The sequence below is a fragment of the Drosophila simulans genome, chromosome X, assembly GCF_016746395.2.
Source record: "Drosophila simulans strain w501 chromosome X, Prin_Dsim_3.1, whole genome shotgun sequence".
Lineage (NCBI taxonomy): Eukaryota > Metazoa > Arthropoda > Insecta > Diptera > Drosophilidae > Drosophila > Drosophila simulans.
Genome location: NC_052525.2, coordinates 21654814 through 21680066, shown reverse-complemented (window position 1 = coordinate 21680066; position 25253 = coordinate 21654814). Strand labels below are relative to the sequence as shown.

Below are 25253 nucleotides of genomic sequence, written 5' to 3'. Positions count from 1 at the left end.
ACTTCGAAGGATAATGGAAAAGCGCGGAGGGCCTGATGGAGGAATTTTAAGAGCTGTCAAATCGAAGCGCGAATTTCAATTTCAATTCAATGCCGACTTGTCATCTGAGCCGCACTTAAACTGACCACCGAGCATTTTACGACCCTGCATAATTTAGCCGGCTCAGATCGGTTAGGTGTTAGGAGTATCATCATCGCCATCATGGCTATCATGGCGCAGTCATACTCATAGTCATCTTCTCCATCGACCGCATTAATATTGAATTTGTACAATAATCCTCTTTATGTGTCCTACAATGAGCGCTAAGTGCGTTCGAGCTGCCGTGCCAACCGCCTTTATGGCCAGATCTCGTACCAAATGCGAAATGCATTTTCGATTTTGCTGCAGAAACCATTTTATTCCCCTTTCCATGCTCCCCAAACGATGCCGAAGATTCCTTGGGAGTAAATTGCTCACACCGCAGACTTTAAATTTTTGTTTGGAACCTACTTACATTCAAGGTGAATAAAAACGAATTCGGTAGTATATTTTTTACACTGTCGGACTTGATTTAACATTTACAAAAGTTTTATAACAGAAAAAACTCATGGTGTTCCATCTCAAGTGTTCAAAATGAAGTTCCCTGCTGTTCCCTGTTTTTGTGGGGCGTCACCTTTTTAGCACTATTATTACTTCCTCGAGAGGAAATTCCCTCACTCATTCTTTTCGGACTGCACTCGCCGGTCTTTGATTATGAAATTGCACTCAAAGTGTTGCAAGTGCAACAAGAACACCGAAATCTACAATTGCAGGGTTTTCGTTCGGGCTTGGTTTTGGTTTTGGCTTGGGTTGATTCCGATTTCGATGGCCAAATTTTTGGGTGGCAATTTTGTAATGGAATTTGCTGTGTGGATGTTGCGTCTGGGTGTTATTGATAGTCGAGCATTATTTGAAATTAATTTGGATTCGTGAATTGGTTGCCAGTTGCCGGTTGCAAGTGGCAAGTTGCTAGTTTCTAGTTGCTAGTTGCCCTCTCTCCGCCGGTTGCCCACATGCCCACTAATTATGTTTAATGCTCAAGCTGCAAGTTGTGCCAAAGCCGAAAGTGGGACATAGTGGGGGGATTGGGTGGCTGGGCTTGCAGGATGGTTCGGGGTGTTTGGGAAGTTGGGTGCCGGTTGGGTGGGGTTGGGTGTGGTGTGTGCATTGGGTTGAATTTGGCTTGGGTTGCGCAACCGGGCGCAACGCAGACAGGAAAAACAAACGCAAAATGCAAAACCTTCAATTAGAGCTGCTGCTGCGGCTTCCAATGCCATCGTATGCCCGGCTGATTTTGAGGTCGACAATCCTCCTCACAATCGCCCACCCACTCATACAAGTTTTTGCTCTCATCACCCGCCCCTGTGGCTGCAAGTGCTTATATTTATTTTGAGACAAAGGAAGAGTCAAATCGCATAATTAAGGGGTTTACCTTCGGGTCGAAGATTCAGTCCCGTACCTGGTCCGAAAGGCATGGAATTGGTAGTATTAGCCGTATTCTTCTCGCAGAACAGAATCGATAAAAGGTTTCAGCTAATATCAGTTGGCCATTTGAAAAGCCCGGTTGCCAGTATACCTAAAATCTAGATTCCCGCGAGTGTGGCACTTCTATACTTATTGCTCATATTTCATAAAAATAAACTTCATAAATGAACAAACTTGATAAAATGAACTTCCACTGAAACGACTATTTTTATTCGCAGATCCCCCAAATTATTATGCTGACCTTCGATGGCGCTGTGAATTTGAACAACTACCAACACTACCAGAAGATATTCGACGGCAAGCGCAAGAATCCCAACGGCTGTCTGATTCGGGGCACCTTCTTCATGTCACACGAGTACAGGTAAGTTGTGAGCTCAGATGGCAAATTGTAGTTTAATAAGCCAGCTGGCTGAGCTGACACTTGACAATTGATGTGTGCTGTTGCTTTTGCTTTTCTGTTGCCGTTGCCGTTGTTTTTGCTGTTCTCGTTCTCATTCTCGTTTCACTGGGGTGACAGCAATTTTCCAAATGCACATTATTTTGGCATTACAATATTACGCATACGCCGGCTATGCAGGAAGCAGCCGAATGCGTCTTCTCGAGCTGTTTTCAAAGTTCTAGGGGCCAGAAAGTCAAGTGAGTCGAGCGAGAGGCTCTGTTTTGCAGACAAAGTTTTTGTTCAAAATACTTGTCACATACTTGCCATGCCCACCGATCCCCAACCCGCCCGTCAACCACCCAACCACCCAACCTTGTGCCCGGTACAACCACACACATATGGCACACACCCACACACACTTGTCAGTCAAGTCAGTGGGGTCCGCTCTGCTCTACTAATTGTTGTTGATAAATTGGGGCTGACAAAGTTATGTCAACTGCAAAATGAATTTTCGCCAAAATATATGAACTACATTTTGACAGACTTATAAAAACGGCAGTACACACATACACAAACACACACACACACTCGCACAATCACACAGGCAACAAAGTAAAAGCCCAACAACAAAATTAAGCGACAGAAAATGATGGAGGAAAGGCAGCAGTTACGCAAGTACGAGTGTACAGCATGGGCCAAGGGTTTAGCAGCGAAAAGAGACATAAAAACATGTGTACTAATAATTTCGAAAAATCGAAACGGAAGTGTACATTTTTTTGGGCTATCTTATACTAAATAAAAGTTGCTCGGTTAGTAAACTTTTATTGTGCTACCAAGCACACACACATACATATATATTAGGTGGCTGTCGTAGATAAATCCAGCAGCAGAAGCTGCAGGATATATGCTAGTATTCTAGAAGAACCAGCAGCAAAGGCAGTCAGCATGCTTGCCCAAAAATTATGAGAATGTTGAACGGTGGAGGAAATCAATGGGAAAGTGCAGCACAAATTCTCTAGATAATTTTTTTTTTACGAAATAAAGACATTACGTGCTCCATTCTTATTGAAAATAAAATAATTGCCTCTAGAAGCCAAGAAATCTACACAATGTTGCATACTGAAATTATACAACATTATTATTATATTATTATAAGATTCTGTTACTTAAAATTCACCCAACTGGAATGGGATCAACTATTTTTGGCCTTAAGTCAGCAAATTGGTTCAAAATCTGGACACTTAGAACCCAGCATTTTGATTATCTTAATAGCAGAAATAGCATTCTCGTTGCCATAGTGCCGAATTTTGGTGATTGGTGGAAAAAGGGAAAACTAAGTGAGTAGCGACAGTCAAAAAATTTGCGAGCCGAGCGTGAACAGCAAAAATCTTGAGTGAAGTTTAAAAGCTTTTTTCTACTTTGCCACAACACAGTTTGGTGTGGGGGAGGGGGAGGTTCCCGGGGGAAGGCCGCCGGGGAAGGCAGTTTTGGAGTTGAATTGAAATGCGCTGAATGGCAGTAATTGCCTGAATATGTTACACATGCACGCACACATGCACACATGCACACATGCACACAGTGCGCTAATCGGACGAGTGAGTTTGTGTGTGGGAGTACATATCCGTATAGTATATAATCAGGATACTTCTCTTTTTTCGGCGAAACATTTTTCTGCCAGCGAGGGAAATGGAAAACGGAGACACACTTTTCATCTTTTTCCCCAGCTCCAAACCATAAATAGTGGTAAACTGCAACTGCCTGCAACTTGCGACTTTCCACACAAGAACAAGCCAAAAGAATCTGCCTGCTCGGCAGTGCGGAAATGATTTAATGCGCTCGGCAACTCTTCAGCTTTTAGCTTATTTTGTTAAGATTTTTATTTTCAATTCGCATCGCTGCCTGCCGCAAAGTATGCAGTGAATATTCCTTTTTTGTTTACGGCCGCCGAGGCAATTAGTTTTGTCAGTTCTCCCAGGAATCGAGTTTTTCGGCAGGGAGAAAAATGCATATTCTCTGTCATCGGGCTGTGCGGTTCCTTTGCCTTTTTCCTCTCTCCTCATTCATTTTTTTCCTTTCGCCTATCGCCAGACTCACACATGAATCATATTTTCCGCAGTTTTTTTGCGTGCGGTTTTGCGGTCAGCAATTGATTTAATTCCGCCGAGAGTGCAGCGGCGGAGAAGTGACACTCGAATGTCGAATCTTATGTCTGCAAATTAAAGAGCAAAGTGCGAATTTTCATTTCTTTAAATGCAACCTTTAAATAAAGTTTATAATAATTGTACAAATGATTGTAAATGTGTACTATCATCACCGGTATTATGAATATTATTAATATTATATTATGAATATTATTTGGCGAGTGAAAGCGCTTTTAGAGAATTCTAATTATAATTATTTTCCAGCGAAGGAACAATAGTATACAAATATTAATAATATAACAACTTAGCAGAAAATAATATATTTGATAAATATTCATAGAATCTGTGTTTATTATGTGTCTTAATAAATAATAATATAATAATAATAATAATAATAATAATAATAATAATAATAATAACAATAATAGTAATAATAAAAATAATAATAATTATATTAATAATAATAATAATAATAGTGTGAATGCCAACTACAAATTTCATAATTTGTCTGGGATATCGATATATATTGGGGAATATTGGGTGTGGCAAAAATTATTTTATTTTGCAAATCGATAGAAATTTGCAAGACTATGCGAAAAAATGTCAGCTCATTTATGAAAGTGACAGTTTTGGCAGTTTTGTGTTGTTTGTAGGCGTTAGAGTGGTCGTGGTCAACAAACTTACGTTGCGTCTATGTCTCTAGAATCTGTATGCTTAATCCTAACCTTCTAGCTTGTATAGTTCCTGAGATCTCGCCGTTCATACGGACAGATGGACATGGCCAGATCTCGGCTATTGATCGGCTATGGATCCTGATCAAGGATATATATTCACTTTATATGGTCGGAAACGCTTCCTTCTGCCTGTTATGAATTTTTTAACGATTCTAGTATTTCCCTTCAATCTACGAGTAATGGTTATAATTACAAGAGAGCACTCGACAATGGAATTGCTAGAGTATCATATACTAACGAGAAATACGAACGTCATATTTTCTTTTTCTTTCCGTATACAAATTCTGCAATTACCCTATTCAGCACTATTAACCTGATTTTTGTTTTTTTACATTTTTGTTTCTTTGTTACATTTTTGTATCACTCGCTAAAATCGGACAGCCCCAGCAGCAGTAGTAAGAGTAGTAGTAATAGTGGGCAGTCGCCTTCGCACACTGTTCTGGTGCTCCTCCTCAATACGCGGGCTGTCGTAGACAGTGATACGCAAGCTAAAGAATTTAAATAGCAGTGGAGGTGAGCCCAACGACAAACCCGGTCGAAATGTACAATATTTATTGCCAGAGGCAATCCCAATATTCTGTTTGCATTTTTTCTATTTACTTAAATTGCCTTTTGCAGCACTATAAGTATTTACTCCTTGGGCACTGTGACTCACTCCTAATTTCTCGACATCACACAGAGAAACCGGACGCAGTGTTCAGGACTCCAGATTCGGTTCTTGGGTCTGGGCTTGTGGCCCAGCTGCTTAGAATATCCATTTCAATTGACATTGCCAGCACGTTCGCCACGGCAACTGGGAACTGTTAACTGCTAACTGGTAACTAGAAATGCAGAGCAAGAAAAGTAACAAGATTAAGTATACGTATTAAATTATGTGCAAGTAACACGAATTACTTATATTGGTACCGCATAAAAATATTAAGTATTTCAAACCCACACAGAACAACGAGGGAAGGCGCACCGTTTCTCTCAGTGCAGCCATTGCTAACTGGAAACGGCTAGCGGCCTGGTTATCGTTTTGCAGGGAAGTTTCGATAGTTTTTGGAGGTACTCACTGCTCAGTGTTTGCTATTTATACGCCAAAATGTCACTGATAAAGAACTTTCTTGCCATCGAATGCTGCTCCTTCTGCTGCGGCTAAGAAAACAATCAGACAATTGCCACAGGACTTTGCACACTTTTCCGACTGCAGGCTAACGCAGACGCACACACACATGGGGGCTAAGACAATAGTTGTTCGTTCATTTGTATTTGGCTTTAGAAAACTGCAAAAACCAAAAAAAAAAAATTAAGAACAATGTTGAAGGAAACTTTTTGCGCAGCATTTTAATTGCACGCAAAAACTTTTAACTAACTAACAAGCCGAAAACTAGTCAACACCTCACTGAACACACTCACACTAACACACACACACACACACACACACTCGCATTGAAATCACAAAGAAAACGGTGAAAGTTGGGTGAGAAGAAGAAGAAGGAGGAGGAGAAAGTGAAGGTGGTGAGGAATGGGAAAAAACGGATGGGGTGGGTCAAAGGCCAGACTAAGGCCAACTAAACAAAAGCGACTTGATCCAAAATCTAATTTTCAAACATTTACGTATTAATTTAACTTGTTAACACTACACTAGCATTCCAAATCTGCAGCATATATACCACCTGCAATATTAGAAATTAGTTCAGCAAAATGCCAATCCTAATTAAAGCACACTGAGTGTATAATAGCTTATAATAGGAAATCACAGATTTTTATATGAAATTTTTTTTTTTAATATTACATTCATATTAATATATTATGCTATATACAGGACTGGCTGTAATTATACCCGTTACTTGTAGAGAACAAAGCTAGATTCGATGAATAGTATGTAACAGGCAAAAGGAAGCGTTTCCGACTATATAAAGTATATATATTCTTGATCAGGATCAATAGCCAAGTCCAGCTGACCCTGTCCGTCTGTCCGTATGAACGTCGAGATCTCAGGAACTATAAAAGCTAGAAGGATTCAGCATACAGATTTTAGATATAAAGACGCAGCGCAAGTTTGTTGACCCTTCTTGCCACTTTTTAAAAAATTTTTGAAATTTTTTCATAATTTTATTAGTTTTTTTATTTCTATCGATTTGCCAAAAATCTTTTTGCTACTCCTACTCGAACGCCCTAAAACCATACAAAACTGCAACGCCCCTATTTTTTAACCATTTCTCGATATTTTTTTATAATTTTATTAGTCTTGTAAATTTCTATCGATTTGCTAGAAAACATTTTGCCACGCCCACTCCTACGCCCTAAAGCCGCCGAACCGGTTACAACCACGCTTTGGGACAATTTTAAAATTTTTTTCATTTCATTTCCCAATATTTCGCGTTCGCATTCACACTAGCTGAGTAACGGGTATCCGATAGTCGAGGAACTCGACTATAGCATTCTCTCTTGTTTTTTTTTGGGTTGAAAGAACGGCGGGGTGCGTGAAAACCCACTGAATAAACATGAGCAAGGCTCTCCCCGCAGAAACCAGAAGATTGAAATCGAGTCCGCGTTATGTTCAGTCCTAGCTGAGGGATAAACTTTTATTGCCGGCAAAGTGGGCGTGGCCACCTGGCAGCCGCCCAGCCAACTTGCAGCAGCAGCTGGTTTAACTATGTAATTATTTATTTTAAATCGTTTTCCCTCTCATCTTACCACATCAACCGAACGGAGACTTGCAAGAGAAAACTGACAGCGAAGCGCGAGAAAAGCAGTCAAGTGTTGGCACACGAAGGGCGTGGCTATTAGATGGAGTTAAAACGCTACTCAGCGTTCCAGAAGGACACTAGAAGAAGAGATTGGCACATTGAGTTGCCTTGCGTCATCGTTTAGCTCTCCAGAACACAAAGATACTAAACAAATGAAATCATAAAAATTTAATCATTTGGTTTTGGTAACACTGAAATTCGTCTCGGATGGAAAAAGTTTTTTATGCTCCACACATTTTTTTAATGAAGTGAGAAAAACGAAGGCTAATAGTAATCCAATTAAAAGGCCAAGTAAAATTTGCCAAGGCATAAGCGGTTTTATTCATTTTATTATTTGTTGTTTTTTGTTTAAAACTAGTGTTTGCGTATTGGACTGAACATTCCATTAACTATTGGATTCATTGGCATCGAAATGAAATCCATTAACGGCTATGTGGATGGCACTCAATCAAACTCGTTTCCTTGCTGCATATTTAATGCTGTCATGTGCCTAATCCCGATTGCCTGCTGCCACATATCGATTAAGTGGCATTTATAATGGAATCAATAAAACACAAGTTTCAGCCGCAAGCCCGACTCGGCCAAGATATTGTGCCAGATTCAAGTTACCCATTCGCACACTCGCATCTCCGGAATGCACTGTGAGAAAAACATAGCGGTTGCAAATAATAGGGGTGCTTGCTGTAGTAGACACACTAGAAATGAATGAATCAGCAAAGTGTAGCATACATCAAAAATGCCGTTTAAGATATTACATTATTGCCTAAGCCATGCATTTAAGACATAAGCTCTTGCTGATTTGTGGTATTCATGTCCTATGAAAGTTCCAGCACAATCGACGACTTTCGAATGCTCGAAAAATGTTGCAGTGCAAGGACACATTTGCACAATGGCAAATAATTGCCTTTGCTACCGAGTCGATGTGCTCTTTGATATTGCATTTCATCAATTGTTTGCCATCGTTTGACCTCACCAACCACACACACGCACATGCTGCTGAGAGCCGTTGGCAATTACGAAAGGTGAACTTTGACACGCGTAATCAACACCTTGGCCATTCGTTGTAGAATCGACCCGAAAGCAAGCTGGCCCCTTTGTGATGGCTAGGCAACTTTGATGTCCTGGCCTACCATACGCATACTTGCGGCATAAGTTCGCTCTCATTTTCATTCCGGTCCCGTTTCAGCAACTTAATGTTAATAACATCGAGCGGCTGCGTTCATCCAACGGCTAACCGTGCTGCCACGCCTACTTTGAGCCCCGCCCTCAACAGTGACCATATTGTGGCTGGGAGCGCTGATAAGGCAAAGTGGGACACTAATATTAAATGCAATTTACCTTATTGTCGTTATTATTCAAATCTATGTTTTTGTGGTTTTGAAAGAAAAAGATGTATAACTTTCATTAAGTTTACAACGTTATTTGCTGGCTACGCCTATTGCTATCATCGTCTCTTCTTAATAATGTGGGCTAATTTACATTCATTACTAGTATTTAAATAAGATGTTTATGAACTTCCCGTTTTCGGAGCTCACATTGTCTAAGAACACTGCTCCGAGCTATAAGCCATTGTAATTCAGCCCACTGTGCCAAACTCTGGGCTCTTTAAGCTCACCAACTTGTACCTCGACTTCGTCCAGCTGCTTGGGAAATTTCATATGCCTACCGGCGGGCGCAAAGTCGCGGTTATGCCTGATGTTGATGCTAATGTTGACGTGGCCCTGCCCTTGATGCCACCACAACAAGAGCAACAAAAACATAAGCGGAATTACTGTGAGCCGACAACAACACGGGAAACGACAGCGAGCCAACATCCTTAGCTTTAAACTTTCTAAATGACCTGAACAACTTTTGAGCAGCTGTCTGGCGAGGTTTGCAAGTTTTAAGTTTCCATCAAAAAGGCAGCGCAGAACGGAACCCAGGGGAAGTTTGATGGGGGCGGTGGGTGAGTAAATAACTTGCATGTATGCAAATTTCACTTAAACTTGCTTCAACTGTTCGCGACACCGTTTAGTCCTCTGGCCTAGTTAATGCTTTCTTGCAATTGCTGAAAGGGTTAAGTCGGTGCCTCCCAATTGGCACTGGGTCATTGAAGAGCATCAGTAAATGCAACTTGACTGACAGAGAGAAAGTTTCAAGAACGGAATATGTGGATTTCCATATATTATCGAAAACAGAGTATTGCATTTGGCATTTTGATAACTACTTTGGATGCCTTTATTTAATACAAATTAAAATCAATTCTGAGAGCGCCAACTAATCGTATTTGCCTCACACCAAGCATATCAATACCCTGCCGCTCGAAATCGATGCGTTTCGGGGATTTCCGGCAAGTTCAGTGAAGTGGGCATCCAAGCTCCCATCCTTCCTTCCTTCCTTTTTCCCATCCACCGCTCTCTTTAGACCCCGGTTCTTTGGTCCTGGCAATTGGTTTAGATCACTGAGCTGTGCAACGAATGTTCGCTCTCCGTGTTTGCAATTTGGTAGGGAAATATCCGTAACGTTAATATGTAGATGCTGTTCGCTGGCTAATGGTTTCGGAACATGTGTGTGTGAGTTTGCCTCTGCGTCTGTGTGTGACATGTGCATGTGTGCGTCTGTGTCTGTGTCTGTGTGGGTGTGGTCGCTTTTCCTGTTTTTCTTACTGCAAATTGTTGATGAAGGCCCTGCCGTTGTTGTTCTTGTTATTGCCGGCATTGTTGTTTGTTGCCAGCTTTGCTGTTGTCGACAATGATGATGAGACTTAAACCAACTCCGGGAACGGCTACGGGAAAGGAAATGAATACTGAAAGGGTCCCGGTTCGCAGACTCTGCTCTCGGACTCAGGGATGTCCAGTTTATGTTACAAAATTTGGGCGCAGGCCCTACAAATGAGGCCATGATCACAAAGTGTATTCGCTATTCCAAATGGATGTTATTTACTTTTGCTCATTACGTTTTCATAACCCCATTTTTTTAAACTTCTCTCAGGGTCGAGTCAATCTGGCCCTGTCCGTATGAACGTCGAGATCTCAGGAACTATAAAAGCTAGAAGGTTGAGATTATGCATACAGATTCTAGAGACAATGACTCATGTTGCCACACCAACTCTAACGCCCACAAACCACCCAAAACTGCCACGCCCACACTTTTGAATAATATTTTGATTTTTCTTCGTTTTATTGTATGTCTTGCCAATTTTTAAATTTCGCTTTCGCATTTCCACTAGCTGAGTAACGGGTATCTCATAGAAGGCGAAGTCCATCATAGCATTCTCTCTAGTTTTGAATAGATACATGAAATAAAACAGCCTTCCCCTTTATGGTACATAGGCACAACGACTTTTTTAATTTATTTTTTATCCTTTAAAAAGGATATAAGCTTATTTCCAAAAGGGCCAACAAATTAAGATATGGCCAGAAACCAGCCAGATGGGCAAATCCGCTCGGACTCTGGCAAAGACTGCATCCGAAGAGATTCCAATGAACGGCAATGATGATGATGATGACTATGTCGTTGATGTGAAATAAAGATAACGACAACGTTGACAATGACTATGACAACAACCCAATGACACTTTAACAGCTCTTACAGGTGCCTAGCCGTGCGAGCATGTTTGTTTTGGTTCAGCTGTACATCCGCACACATGTGCACGTGTGTGCGTCTGGCCGTATCCTTTGCAAACTCCAAATCTGTTGGGGTACATTAACTCTCGGGCCAGATCTTGGGCGGAAAGCTAGATGACATTAAGACTGGAGTGTTAGGAATTCAATAAAAATTATCGTGTAGTTGAACCCTTAGCTCAAGAAGAAACAAATGAATTGGTTGTAAACATCTTTTTACAAGCCATATTGTTTCTTTAATGAATTGAACAATGTTATGATTTTAAGTCGCTTAAATAAAAGCTTTGTAAGCCTAAGCCCAAATATAAATCTTGACTATGTGCGGCTTACCTATTTTATCGGTTAATTCTCTTTTTCCGTGTCATAGTCTCTGTTGATGATGAACATGTGTGTGGAAAATGTGCACTAGACCCTGCTCCAGTCTGCTGATTTTTCGTTTTTTGCCGCCATCGTACAGTAGTACTTCGTTAGATTCTCTACCAACATTTGTATACTATGGACAAATTACATTTTTTCAAATTAATTTAGTCCAATTATTGTTACGTAATAGGCCTATTTTGGATATTAATCAAAGTTAATTCCCTCTAAAGCGTTGTACATACATACTTAACTTTATTCAAATATGCATAGCTATGGTTCGATTTGAAAGGTTCGCTTGAGTCATTTTGTTTTATAGAAATTTTTGGATTGATTAATATTCAAAGATATGTCCCTATATTATTCCTTTCCACAAATTTCTTATATGTTTATACGCCGGAGTGTTATTCTGCATTTGCCCTCTATATTTGGCTGTCTGTTTTTATTAGTTCGCTCTTGTAATCACTAAAGCCACCCACTATCCGTACCCATTTTCCGGGGATTTCACCCTAGTTCTCCAACTTTTATTGCTAAACTGGTGTTGATAATAACGATGATCACGGAAAAGCAAAAGACACAAGAGATAGGGAATTCAGCAAGGCAGCCATAATTTTTCCATGTGAACAAAGTCGCTTCTATTTTCCCTTTCTGCATTTTGCATTCTGCTTTCTATTTCTTAGTTTTTCTCTTTAGCTCTTGTCTGTTTTTGCTTTCTCTTTTTTTTTTTTGGCAATTTTCTTTATGAGTGTGTAGAACGCTGTCGAAGAGCTTTATTGAAATAATGGCGGAAGGGGAGGGGGATCTTATTGTTCTTATGCCTTTACCAAAGTCAGGCAAGCTCGTTAGCCATGGAAGTGTCACACACACAGGCAACACACACTTATTGCACACACACAGATACTCCCCCACACATGCACAATATGTTCGCCATGCAAATGAAGTTAGTTTTTGGTGCTGGGGGTAGGAAAAACAACAGAAATCTCATTGCTTTGAAAAAATGGCTCTAGACAAAAAAGCCATGGCCAAGAGAACTTGTAGATTTGGCTTTTAAAAGCACATTAAAAGAAATTGCTCGACTTTGAGACGAGCCCAAATTGAAGAAAAATACGTGTGCGTGTGTACCGGATTCAGAACCGAGGATGGGTTAAATAGTATTGGGAATAAGTTTCCTACCTTTCAGATATAAGAGGAAAATAAAAATATAAATTATAAAAGATACATTATTTACTTCTGAGTTAAAAATTTGTAGAGTTTTTTCTTAACTTTGCAATAGCTTTTGCTCCTTCCTCATTACATTGCTTCATTTATTACAAAGCAATAAATCCACAAAAGTCCTCCCGCCTTTACATTATTTATTTTAATTCAAATCGATCTGTCAAATCCCTCAATTTAATTTTAAAAAACGCGTTTCTCTTTTCCTATATTTGGTTTTACCTAAGACATTATTGCCGCCCTTCCACACAAGTGTGTCTACGTGTAATCTTACAATTTCTAATAGTTCAAATTACATGTGTTTCTGCCTTTTTAAATGCAAATTGAACTTGTTAGCAAACACAAATTCAAGCACAGAGATGGGGGCTCGGGAAAATTCAGTTTGTGGTAGCTGGAAAATTTAAAAGGCGTTGGGATTTTATAAACGGGCTTGGGCAAAAACCGTTTGTGGAAGCTGGGTGTGGGTTTTAGGGTGATTCTCGAGGATCTTTCCGCGTGGGTGGATGGCATACACAATGGCTGCACTTCGTCTTCGCCCACTAGCGACAAGGCCAAAAGAAAATTCATCAAATGAGTGTGACGCACTTCCACCACAGACTTGGTCCACTTTAAAGGACCACCCAGAGTCCAGCCCAGCCACTCAGCCTTGTTTGTCAGTTTTTCTTTGTGGAGTCATTTGACTATTTTTGCTCTGCTTCGGTGGCTCTGTTAATTGCTGCTGACATTTGTCACCTCCACCTCCTCATGGCCTTCGGCTCCCTAGTTGTAACCACGTCTCATATGTCGTCCTGTGAAGCAATTGGGGGCAGTTTCAAGAAGGGCTGAAGGGTAATTTTGGAAATGAAAAGGTTACCAAGCGATGCCCACAACCAGATTTTTAGTCAGTTGAATATCACAACAAATAAATCTATCGGGTTAATTTAACACACTTTTTTCTAAGCTGTCAAGTGTTTTATACGGCGCGCAGTGACGATTTGGACACACTTGAAAACATTAAGCAACCTATATGCGTGGGCTTGGTGGTATTATTCTATTTTTTGTTTTATTGTTTTTTGTCTAATTATACCATGGAGCTGAAAAATAATTAATAGGAGGCTTTGATCCAAAACTGACAAAACATCCCCGCTGAACCAATATTTTGAGCAGTGGCTGTCAAACCAACCCTGTTTGTGTCGCATTCTTGGCAACACTGTTTGTTTAAATTGTTGGCCTTCTTCAGGTTTCGTTTTCTTCTCTGAGCTCGGCTTTTCACATATTTTTTCAGTTTTTCTCATTTGGCCTTGGCTTCAAGTGTTGCCACCCCTCCGCATGCTTCTAGTTCTTCGTCCAGCTGTTTGTCTAACAATTGAAATGTCATGCAATAAATCTACCCCACACATACGCACCATAGGATGCAGAAACGCACACATATATACTCACACACTCATACATCCCGGGGCCCAGGCTTTTCAACAACTTTTCACATTTTTGCATGAACTTTTTGACGATGTCAGATAGTTTTGTGCCCGTGCGCTATTGTAAGGATGGCAAAGGCGGTAGGTGGGTGAAATAATGGAGGTGTAGATGCAGGTCGCCCATTGCAATGGGGGTGGCTGCAACGCCTACGGTGCATCAAGTGCGTCAGCAGTACATGGGGCAAAATATACTGACTGAACAAGGACATAGCCATGTTTTGTTAAAAAATGCATTAGAACAATAAATTTGCGCTATTTTTATTTAATAACCATTTTGATTACAACAATAATTGAGGAATCAATTACAATTGAGATGGAAATAGGAGCATCAACTATTTAACCGCAATGGTTATTTATATTTCATACCACTTAATATACATTTAATATTATAAAATTGTATAGTCCATACAATTAAGTTTTGCATTTTCTCTTAGTGTGCAAGCAACAACAAAAATACTTCGCATTCATTATGATTTTTATACCCGTTACTCGTAGAGTAAAATGGTATACTAAATTCGTTGAAAAGTATATAACAGGCTGAAGGAAGCGTTTCCGACCAATAAAGTATATATATTCTTGATCAGGATCAATAGCCGAGTCGATCTGGACATGTCCGTCTGTCTTTCTGTCCATCTGTCCGTCTGTCTTTTATTAGTCTTGTTTCCACGCCCACTTTAACGCCCTAAAGCCGCCAAACCGGTCACGATCACACTTTTGAACAATTTAAATTTTTTTTCTCATTTTATTTCCCAATATCTATCGATATCCCAGAAAATTGATGAAACTTCGCTTTCGCATTCACACTAGCTGAGTAGCTGAGGGTATCTGATAGTCGGGGAACTCGACTATAGCATTCTCTCTTGTTACTTCTGGTTTTCGCCTCTCAATGGGCAGAAGGGGTTTGTCCGGTCTGTTTGGGCCAAAAGTTTGACTTTAGGGCGTAATTTCATTGCAAAATATTTGCAGACACACATGCATGGCGAGAAGAGGCACTGCAAGTGAAATGTTTAATAAATATATACGTACATTCATGCAAAATTCTTGCTTATTGTTGCAGTTGCTGCATGAAACGAGTTAACAGATGCAAAAAGTAGAGCTCACAGAAATAAAAAACAATGAAAAAACAGTTGCATTCATAATTTTATTTCCATTTTGTTTATATTATTTTTTTGGCCATCGCTTTCTGCTGCTCGTAACTATTTGTGCTTTGCAAGCACCACCGACAACTATGTATTATTTGTTGGCTGCATCCTCAAGCTTTGCTTCGCCAATCCCCCTTTTGGAACCCATGTTTGGCACCCTTTGGAGAAATAAATTCTAGTCATATATTTTAGTAAGTTTGCAGTGGGTGCTACATACCTTTGGGACTAAACATTTTCCGTGTGGTTTGCAAGCCTTTTTTAAGCAAATAAATTAAGAATATCCCCTGCACCGACCACCTATTTGGTGGTTTTGGATTTGTAATCTCAGCTTACATTGAAATGGTAATAAATCAAATGCTAATTTTCTTCTCTGTACACATACACATGTTTTGTTAGGGCATTTTCGATTCGAAGGCTGTTTTCCGACACCTCCTGAGTTCTATCTATTTTTTAAACATCCTCCCACTCCACAAAAATGCTCTTTACTTTCCCATTGCATTTTAGTTTTGCCGTTGGGAAATTCTTCTAATTGGCAAAAACCAGGAGTTTGAGAGATTCAGTGTTCATGTTCGTCAGTTAGTTTCGAATTTTCACTTTTCCTGATATGTGTTAGGGTGCTGTTCTTTGTGTTTAACCATCGAGTGTGAAAATGATTTGCTAGTAGTGGAATAAAAGAACCACTCGAACTGTTTATTCCTGAGTTAAGAACGTAAAAAATTAAATGAACATTTTTCTATCTTGTAGAGTTATTAGCAGCTTGTTATTGTTTTATTTAAGAGAAAATCGCGATTTAATAAAAAGTGCAATATATTTTAAATCAGTCTTTGTCCATGTTGGCATTATAGCACTCGCTTCGATGGTCAAGAGTCGAAGAACCCGACTAAAGCGTTCCCTCTTGCCTTCTTTCATAAATTTATTCATCTTATTTCTTTTACAAATTTCAGGATATTTACCATGCATTATTGTTTATAAACAAAGAATTGCTCACAGAAAACACAGCAAAAGTTCTCTGATTACAGCCCAATATTATGGCCAATTAATTTTCCTTACTGACTGCCGATTTCCTCCAATTTCAGCAACTACCAGCAAATCCAGCACCTGGGGTACTATGGACACGAAATCGGAACGGAGAGCATCTCGCAGCAGCAAGGACTGCAGGACAAGGGCTACGAGGAGTGGGTGGGCGAGATGATTGGCATGCGTGAAATCCTGCGACACTTCGCCAATGTGTCCGTCAACGATGTGGTCGGCATGCGAGCTCCGTTCCTCAAGCCTGGCCGCAACACCCAATACAAGGTGAGTTGCAGTTGTTATTGCAAGGAGTGGCAGGTGGGTGTTGTGCCCTGCACAAAAGAAATGCAAACAATAGGGACATCAATTGACATGCAATTGTCGACTACGATTTCTTGAAATGACAACCAGAGGGTATGGAACCGGGGCGGAGCTGCAGAGATCCCAAACGGAATCGAAAATCGAAAAGTGATCCATTTTAGACTGCAATTTCTGTCAACGCCGCGAAACGGAGTGGGAAAACGTACCCAATTCGTTCGGAAGCAAACGGAAAGCAATCTGAATTTAAACTTAGATTTGTACTTTATAAAAGTGTGAAGACAACAATTTAGATTTTACGCAGTCCTATATTTACCAAAATATGGTAAGTAATTATGGTAACTTACTTAAGTACTAACAGAACATGGCCGTAATTGTTGGAACTGCTTGTAAAAATTTGTATACCCGTCTATCAAAGAGTAAACACAGCTACGTGACTTTTGCTCGTTAAAGGTAGAAGTACGCGTTTCCTACCCCAGTCAAGTGTCTACCTAGTGGATCAGGATTACCAGACGAATAGTCAATTAATGTTTTGGAACAATATGACAGTTATATGATATAGTCTTCCGGTTGCGAAAGATTTTGAAATTTATTATTTGGAATATTTATCCATCATATGATCCCACATGGGTTCTTTACTTTACTGCGGACAGGCAGACGGAAGTGTGTAGAAGAAGACTCACATGATCCTGCTTAAGAAAATATACACTTTATTGGGTCGCTTCCTTTACCTGTTACAGTAAATGTATTTCAACAAATTTGGTATAATATATAACTTTACTAGTATATTAGATTATATTGGGTTTACTATATTTATTAGGTTATGCATTGTTTTTATTGTACAACAGCCCAGTATGTGATAGCTCTTTCATTTAAATTGACGTGGTATTGGCTTTAAATTGAAATTGAGTTTGGTGAAACCCAATAAGGCAATGGCAACCTAACCGTAACCTCAACCCAACGAACACACACACTTTGACTTCGACGAAAATTTCTGGTTGACATGACATGACATCAATGTCACAATACATGAACGTACACATCGGTTCAAGTGCTCCATTATACGACATCCATCCATTCAAGCTCCCCATCCCACCTCCCAAATCTCGATCAGAGTCGTTGGCACATTCACGCATTTAAAATCATATCCATGGCAAATCTCTTTATGCAGATAATGGGCCCATATGAAAGAGTGTGAGTGCAATGACCGCCCATCGATGCTGTATTGTATCGCACCCATGGATTTTGTCTGTGGGAGGCGATGGGACAAAGCTTATATGTTCGTCATCTGTTGCTTGGGTAATTCATTAATTCTTGTACGGACAAACAGGATTATTTATTTTTCAAAAAATACCTCCTATAAACTTTTATTTACTTTTTCGTAGGCAAAAAAACATATTTTATTACAATTAATCAATTTAAGAACAATCTTTTCTGTGACATACACTTTTTTGAAAAGTCGACCCGTGGGACCCGTGCGACAAAACAAAAAAAAAAAAAAAAAAAAACAGCATAATAGAAAGTTATGTCCCAATTTAATGAAACAGACTGACGAACTTGCAATATCGTAAAGTTCGAAATCTATGATTTTTTAAAACGTTTTAGCTTCGGAGGAAGAAAGTAAACGCGAACATTCAAAAAATTGAAGCTGTTGGGCTGGTCACACTAGATGAGATAAGAAAATGAATAGATTACAAAGCACATTGCTAGTCTGGTATCTAAAAAATCAATTTTTTTGACAAAAATACATTTTTAAATGAATTGGGTTTTATTATATGTGAGATATACATGGTTGTGGTCCCTGCAAGGACATATATTAAGAAGTTCTATATATCGGAATCCATGCTCCTCCGAATTTGTTGTGTAATTTTTCCCAAATTGTATTCAATTTGGATTACTAATAATATATCATGTAAGAGCGGCTTCTGGTCATTATATTGTACAACTTATTTTGCTAAACTTTTAAAATTAAAACAGGAGAGGTTGAAAGAGGATGGTGAGGTTGAAATTGGCAAAACGAACAATAAAACGAAGAAAAATCAAAAATTATCAACGAAATTTTTTTTTTTTTTTTTTTTTCTTTTTAATATAATAAATGTGGAGATGTTAAACAAGACAAAAACAGTACAACTACAACAAAAATTTTCAACGAAATTTTATTTGCTTTTTTTTAAATATAATAAATGTGGGGATGTTACACAAGACAAAAACAGGACGACTACACTTATATTAACTACATACGTTAAAAACAACATACCATGGCTTTTATTTTTTATATTTTTTTTTTATGCAAAAGTAAGCAAATAATTTGGAGGCTCAATCAGCTGTTTAACACTGCACCTCTAATAGCCCATAAAAAGCTTTAGTGACGCTTTCAGTCAATTTTGTTTGTTTTTTATTTATATGATAAATTTTCTTTTAGAAAATGATTGCTAAAGGACGATATATTGACATACAAATTTAGACTTTATGCCAAAAAAAAAAAACGAATTCTGGGGCACAGTGCATTGTGGTGAGATAAAAGTGACGATAGCACTTCAAAAAACTTCAAAAAATTACCAACGTTACAAATCTCTTCGTACGAAAGGTTTGGGGTCTTGTTCTCATTGAAAGTCAGATTCCGTTCAAATAAAAAGTGTTTTTCAATTTGACAGCGGTGTCACACTTCTTGAACGTTTAAGAAAAATAGGTGCAGATGGAGGAGATTCTGACAAATACATATTGGGGCTGTCGTTTTCATTCTTCTATAATAACATATTTTACCTCTTTAAACCAAAGTGTTTTATAAATGGCCAAATTGTCTACTTTTCACTACCAGGTGCTGGAGGACTTTGGGTACATCTACGACAGCTCGATCACCGTTCCACCGGTACCCGTGCCAGTGTGGCCGTACACCCTCGATTACAAGATCTCACACGAGTGCAAGAGCGGCACTTGTCCGTCGCGCACTTTCCCCGGCGTTTGGGAGGTTCCCCTGAACACACACTACGTGGAGGGATTTGAGGGCGGTCACTGCCCCTATCTCGACCAGTGCGTCTTGCACAACCTAGACGAGGAGGAGGTCTTTCAGTGGCTGCAGGAGGACTTTTCGCGCTACTACGAGCAAAACAAGGCTCCATACATGATGCCCTTCCACACTAACTGGTTCCAGACCAAGCCGCTGGAGAACGGCCTCCACAAGTTCCTTGACTGGGCCCTCGAACTGTGAGTGTGACACTTTATATCTAGGGATATTAGAGAGAACATACCAAAAAACCCTATGATTTCGGATAATATGGATAATGTTTTAATCGCTATAAGCATACTACACCAAAATCAATACCATTAAAATGACTACCTAGATCTATGTCTGCAAACATCCCTATGAACTCAGAGTATTTGGCAACGATCAAGGCATGTTTTTCCGTGAACTTATCTGTCCGTATCAGCGTGAAAAGTTTATTTTTAAATATTGCCATATTTCCTCCACTTCCATTAGATGTGTGACTGATAGTCGAGCTTTCTCTCTTAGTTTTAATTGAGTGCTTCCTAATATAGGTATTAATGCTTCTTCTTTATCTGGAGACGTATTTACATTAAAATTGATAGTGAAAAAACAATACGTAGGGTGTTTGTAGTACCTTAACTACGATAACAATACACCTACGCTCGACCACCCTTGAAAATGAACCATGCACATACTTTATTATACATTTAATCGGTCATATAACTTTTAATTAGTTAAAATGTAAGGCAACTCCGCCTTTTTTGGATTTCAAAACTTCATATTTATGATTTTGTATATCTTTTCAGAGATATTCTTTCTAGATTTGTTTTTTTCTGTGTTTTTTTTTACCTCGTTAGGGGTTTCTGTGTCTGTTATATGCGCACACTGCGTTCATTTTTTCATAAATATATTTTTTCAGCTTTTTCCGTTTTTGGCCTTATACATAGTATATTTTTGTTGTTGGTGTTTTCATAATTGAAAGCCAACTTTGGAACAGGCTCCGTCCCTCATAGCATCTACTTCTATTTTCACACTCGCACAGACAAACACACATGGGCAGCTGGCGTTTCCTGCCGATTGCCGCTGGCAAGTTTTATATTCAATTAAAAAAAACCAAGAGAGATGAGCGAGATGAGAGCCGGAAGACGGAATAAAGAGTAGCGGGAGAAAGCAGGGAGAAAGTGGGCCGCAAAAGGCAGAGGCAGAAAGCAGTAGCAGTAGCAAAATTGGCAATTGCTATAGAAATTGCTTGTAGAAGCGTCGACACATGTTGCCTGTCCGTCGACAGGTTGAGCAGGGCCTCACGAGCCCCCACTGGTCCTTTACAAACAACACTCCTGTGCGGAGAGTGCACTGAAGAAAACGGGATATACTTCTGACTATTTAATATACAATAACATTACTACAATATATTTATAATGAAATAGACATTGCTCGTAATCTCTGATTTAATGGTAATTTTCGGTAAGAATAAGTATCCGACTTTTCAATAAACAAAAAACGACTTGGCATACATTGCTGCATACTTTCAGGCGCTTTGGTAGGTAATAAGTGTTGTGCTTGAGAATTTTCCCCTGTGCATATCGCCAATCCTGCTGGCAGTCACTCAACCATATGCACAACTCTCAACGGAATCTCCGACCCAGCGTTCTCCCACTTTCTCCCATTCCGTCGTTCTTTTGGCCAACCCACAATGCCGACGCGCTGTGGTCAGCGTTTAAAAAAATCATCAGCAGAACACGAGCAGTAGCTTGGATAAGGATAAGAAGGGAAAAAATCGCACGTTTTAATGAGAAAAGTTTAATTTTGTTAAAGTTTCATTTCAAAAATATCAGTGCAGGCGCAGGCCAATGAAAAGGGATACATGAAGAGAAAGGAGAACGTGGACGGCGGGCAAGAACACAAAAGGCCAAAACAGGAACGCGGTATTAAGGGTCGTGGCTAACTAAAAACAATGTTAAAACGAGCAAAAACAACACTGGTGAGCCCAAGAAGGCAAAGACGGCTTGCCGTCAATAGAGAGAGACGGTTAGTCCCGCCGTTCGAGCAGAAAGAGACGGTAACCTTGTTTAATGAAGGTATGCTGATAGAATCACACTTCGTCATCGACATCAGTCGTGGGATGTAAGATGAGCTTGTGTGTATCTTGCTCGCGAGTGCTTATGTGTGTTAGCCATGTTATCAGTCGTCTTTGTTTTCGTGGAGAAGGGACATGATGGCTATCTTTAAATAAACGGTTTTTTTTCCAAACAAGCCCTTGTGTTTTTCCGTCTTAAAAGATTTGATTAGCTTTGCCAATGGCTTCACACATTTCCTGCAAGGGAATAACGATTTGGTTTTCTTTAACTGCCAAGCAAGCTTAAGGCATAAATTATCAGCACCAGTGGAGATTCAAAATGAATTTTTTAAATGCCTAATAGTAGGCAATGTTTCTATGAAAATCAACCAAATGATGGCGGTATAATTATATACTCGTAGAGTAAAAGGGTATACTAGATTCGTTGAAAAGTATGTAAAAGGCAGAAGGAAGAGTTTCTGAATATATAAGCTATATATATTCTTGATCAGGATCAATAGCCGAGCCGATCTGGCCATGTCCGTCTGTCCGTCCGCATGAACGGCAAAATAGGAACAATGGAAGCTAGAGAGTTAAGATTTGGCATATAGTTTCCAGAGACATAGACGCAGCTCAAGTTTGTTTGTTCCTGGTGCCACACCCACTCTAACGCCCACAAGCTGCCTAAATCTCTCACGCCCATACTTTTGAAAAATGTTGTGATATTTTTTCATGATTTGATCAATCTTGTAAAATTTTATCAATTTTCTATATAATTGATTTATAAATGGATTTTAAATGGATGTTTGATGTTAATCCGGACTAACATTATCCAAGTGTACGTCAATTTTAGCCTACCAGAACGTTTTGAGAACTTTTTGAAGTCTGTTCGCTATCAATTCTCACCAATTCTAGCGTATTCCCTTCTTACGCTTCTTTTGAGGGACAAAAGTGCAGCAGCATTTGGAGGCAATTGCCTTCTTTGATGTTGACTAGATTGGTGGGAGGTCTTTGGGCTAGCGTAAGCTGCAGCTATTCTTACTTTGCTCATGAATATTGAGATTGCTCCCTCAATATCTTCAGCGCTATTTAAGTCCAAGTTTAGATTAATTCTCCTTTCCAATTCAGCAGTAAAAATCTCAACTGAGGAACCAAGTGGAATTAAATGTTGTCTACGTGTTTGAGTTGAGGCGAATGATGCGGGACAGCACTGACGAGCATATGATCCGAGAACAGATCGTAGCACTTGTTGTTAGAAATAGCAATGCGATAACGGCATCATATGTACATCATACATCATACGTCATACATCATCATATATCATATATCATATAAATCCGCATTTTTTGGTTATAAAAATAGCATTACGAGCACGCTCTAATTAAAAACTAGTAGGTTCTATTGCAGCTTGCAAGCGTGTACCAAATTAGAAAGATTTTTTATCGCCAGAGAAAATGTTTCAGTAGCTGAACTATCCATCGAAACCATCGTCAAGAGAATTCCAGGGCGGTAACCGGGCTAAAACTTTTTAGTCTTGCCGTTTTCAAACCTAAAGAAATTTCAACTTTATTTTCGCCAAAACGGCGGCACATGTCTCGGTCCATCCGTCCACCATTTCCTTTCACCTATTTCACACCTCATGCATTAGTTTACGGCAAACTGAGAGAGAGAGAAGTTAAAATTATAAAGATCTGACCGGGCGATGGGTGAAGAGGAAACGGTGAAACTGAAAGAGGAGCAGCTGCTGCGAAACTATTTCTCGCACAATTGTACGAAGTTTTTAATTAGTGTGAATGACTTTCAACATTGCGTTGCCGTCCGGACCTGGATCAAACTGAACCTGAAGCTGGATCTGGATCTGGAGCTGAAGCTTAGGCTTCACGGGAAATGGAAAACTGGGCAAGAGAAAAGGAGGGAAAGTGGGAAACAGGAAACGGGAAGTGGATAATGGCGAAATGTTGAACCGAGAACGGAGGGCGGAACGCACTGTTTGCATGAGATGCCTGAAAATGCGTACCCCTCTGTCGAGCAGCGCAAAAGAATTCCATAAAGTTTCCTTTTGCGTCAACTTGCTTAGGTCCTCAGCACCGCCCCTTTTGCCACGCCCAATGCGGCCCAACATCATTACTGTCGTAGCAAAAACATGTGTGAAAAGCGTTTCTTGTTTCATTCGAATATTTTTCATTAATACTACATCTATAAATAAACAAATGTTTTCCAAGGTAATTTTTTACTGATAAGTAAAAGGAAACCTTTTAAACAGAAAGCTCAACATTATCTAGTAGTTAATCTTCACAGTCCTTAAATTGAAATGACCAACTTGACCCTCTTATAACCACCGTTTATGTTCTGAATTCTCAGACCTGACGTCTACATCCTGACCGTTACCCAGATGCTCCAGTACGTGACCGACCCCAAGGAGCTGCGCGACGTCAGCCAAATAGAGTCGTGGAAGTGCGACAAGAGCGTGTCTGTGGCCCCCAAGCCCTGCAATATCTGGCAGACGTGTGCGCTGCCCTTCAAGATTCCCGAACAGAATCTGACGGATACGCGCTATATGGAGACCTGTCGGGAATGCCCTAATGTGTATCCCTGGCTGGGCGATGCTGGCGGTACGGGAATCGCGGGTCGCGATAACTATATCTTTGCCGGTGGCGAAAATCCCGAGGAAGAAGACTCTGCGAAGTAGAAGATGCAACTCCCTTTCACTCTATCCATCCCATAAATTTCCCACCCTCCTTTTTTTTATGTTGTACCTTGACTCCTATTTTTGTTTAATTTTCCCTCTGTAGTGTACTCTCAGTAATTTCCACCCACACATGTGCCAGTCATCGTGATGCAATAATGAGCTGCTGCCTTCTCTTTTTATAAATATTTCTTTGTTCATTCTTCTATTTTTCTCTTAGCTATAGTTCTTAAGCGAAATTCTGTTAAATTGTCCTTAGTTTTTTGAGAGAACTTAGTTTTTTGCACCAATAAATTGACCACTTTTCTAAAAACTGCGTTGTTTTAATATTTTTGTAACGCACATATGTATTCGTATTCTCAAAAAGGAATGTATCTCACCAATATCAGAAATCTATTTGTTACCGCATTTAGCGTGTTTTTCATCAAGTGTCACACACTTAGCTTTTAAGAAGCCAATTTTTACATATGTATTACTAATTTCTAAAATACCACTTGACAATCAAAAGTGTCTCGCAACCTCTAGATGAAATCTATGTTCTATTCATTTTCGCAGCGCTTCAATTAAAATATTTGTCCACCACTCGAAACTCGAAAACTTTTTCTCCGGGCGAAATTATGGTTCGCCCAAAGTTTGCAGTTGGCCGGGAGGATGCCCAAAGCTCCGACTCCGGCAATCCCCCAAAGAGCCGTTCAGGTGGCTCATAAATGCTAACTGACAATCGATAACTGCCTGGCATAAATCACGACGGAATCGACGGTCCCGCTGGCGCCATCTGGTAGTCGCGTTCGTCTCCCAAAAGTGTGACCGAGTCCAATGAAAACAGAGCGACCACACACAATTCAACTTGCAAATTGCATTTATGCATTATTCAGCGGAACTGCAAGCAGCAGCCAAAAGCGCAATTTACAACTTTTGCCAGCAATATCAACTATGT

At 39.8% G+C, this 25253-nt stretch overlaps 1 protein-coding gene across 1 annotated transcript in view; it reads left to right on the top strand.

Annotated features, from left to right (window-relative positions):
* The window catches only part of LOC6726633 (chitin deacetylase 1), a 43118-nt gene extending 18489 nt beyond the window's left edge, over positions 1-24629 (top strand). Inside the window, exons 5-8 of the mRNA XM_016172263.3 lie at positions 1722-1864; positions 16336-16555; positions 19407-19792; positions 23992-24629. Coding sequence (XP_016040360.1) covers positions 1722-1864; positions 16336-16555; positions 19407-19792; positions 23992-24319 — 1077 coding nt within the window. The 3' untranslated portion in view covers positions 24320-24629. The remainder of the gene's footprint in view (positions 1-1721; positions 1865-16335; positions 16556-19406; positions 19793-23991) is intronic.
* The last annotated feature ends 624 nt before the right edge of the window (positions 24630-25253 follow it).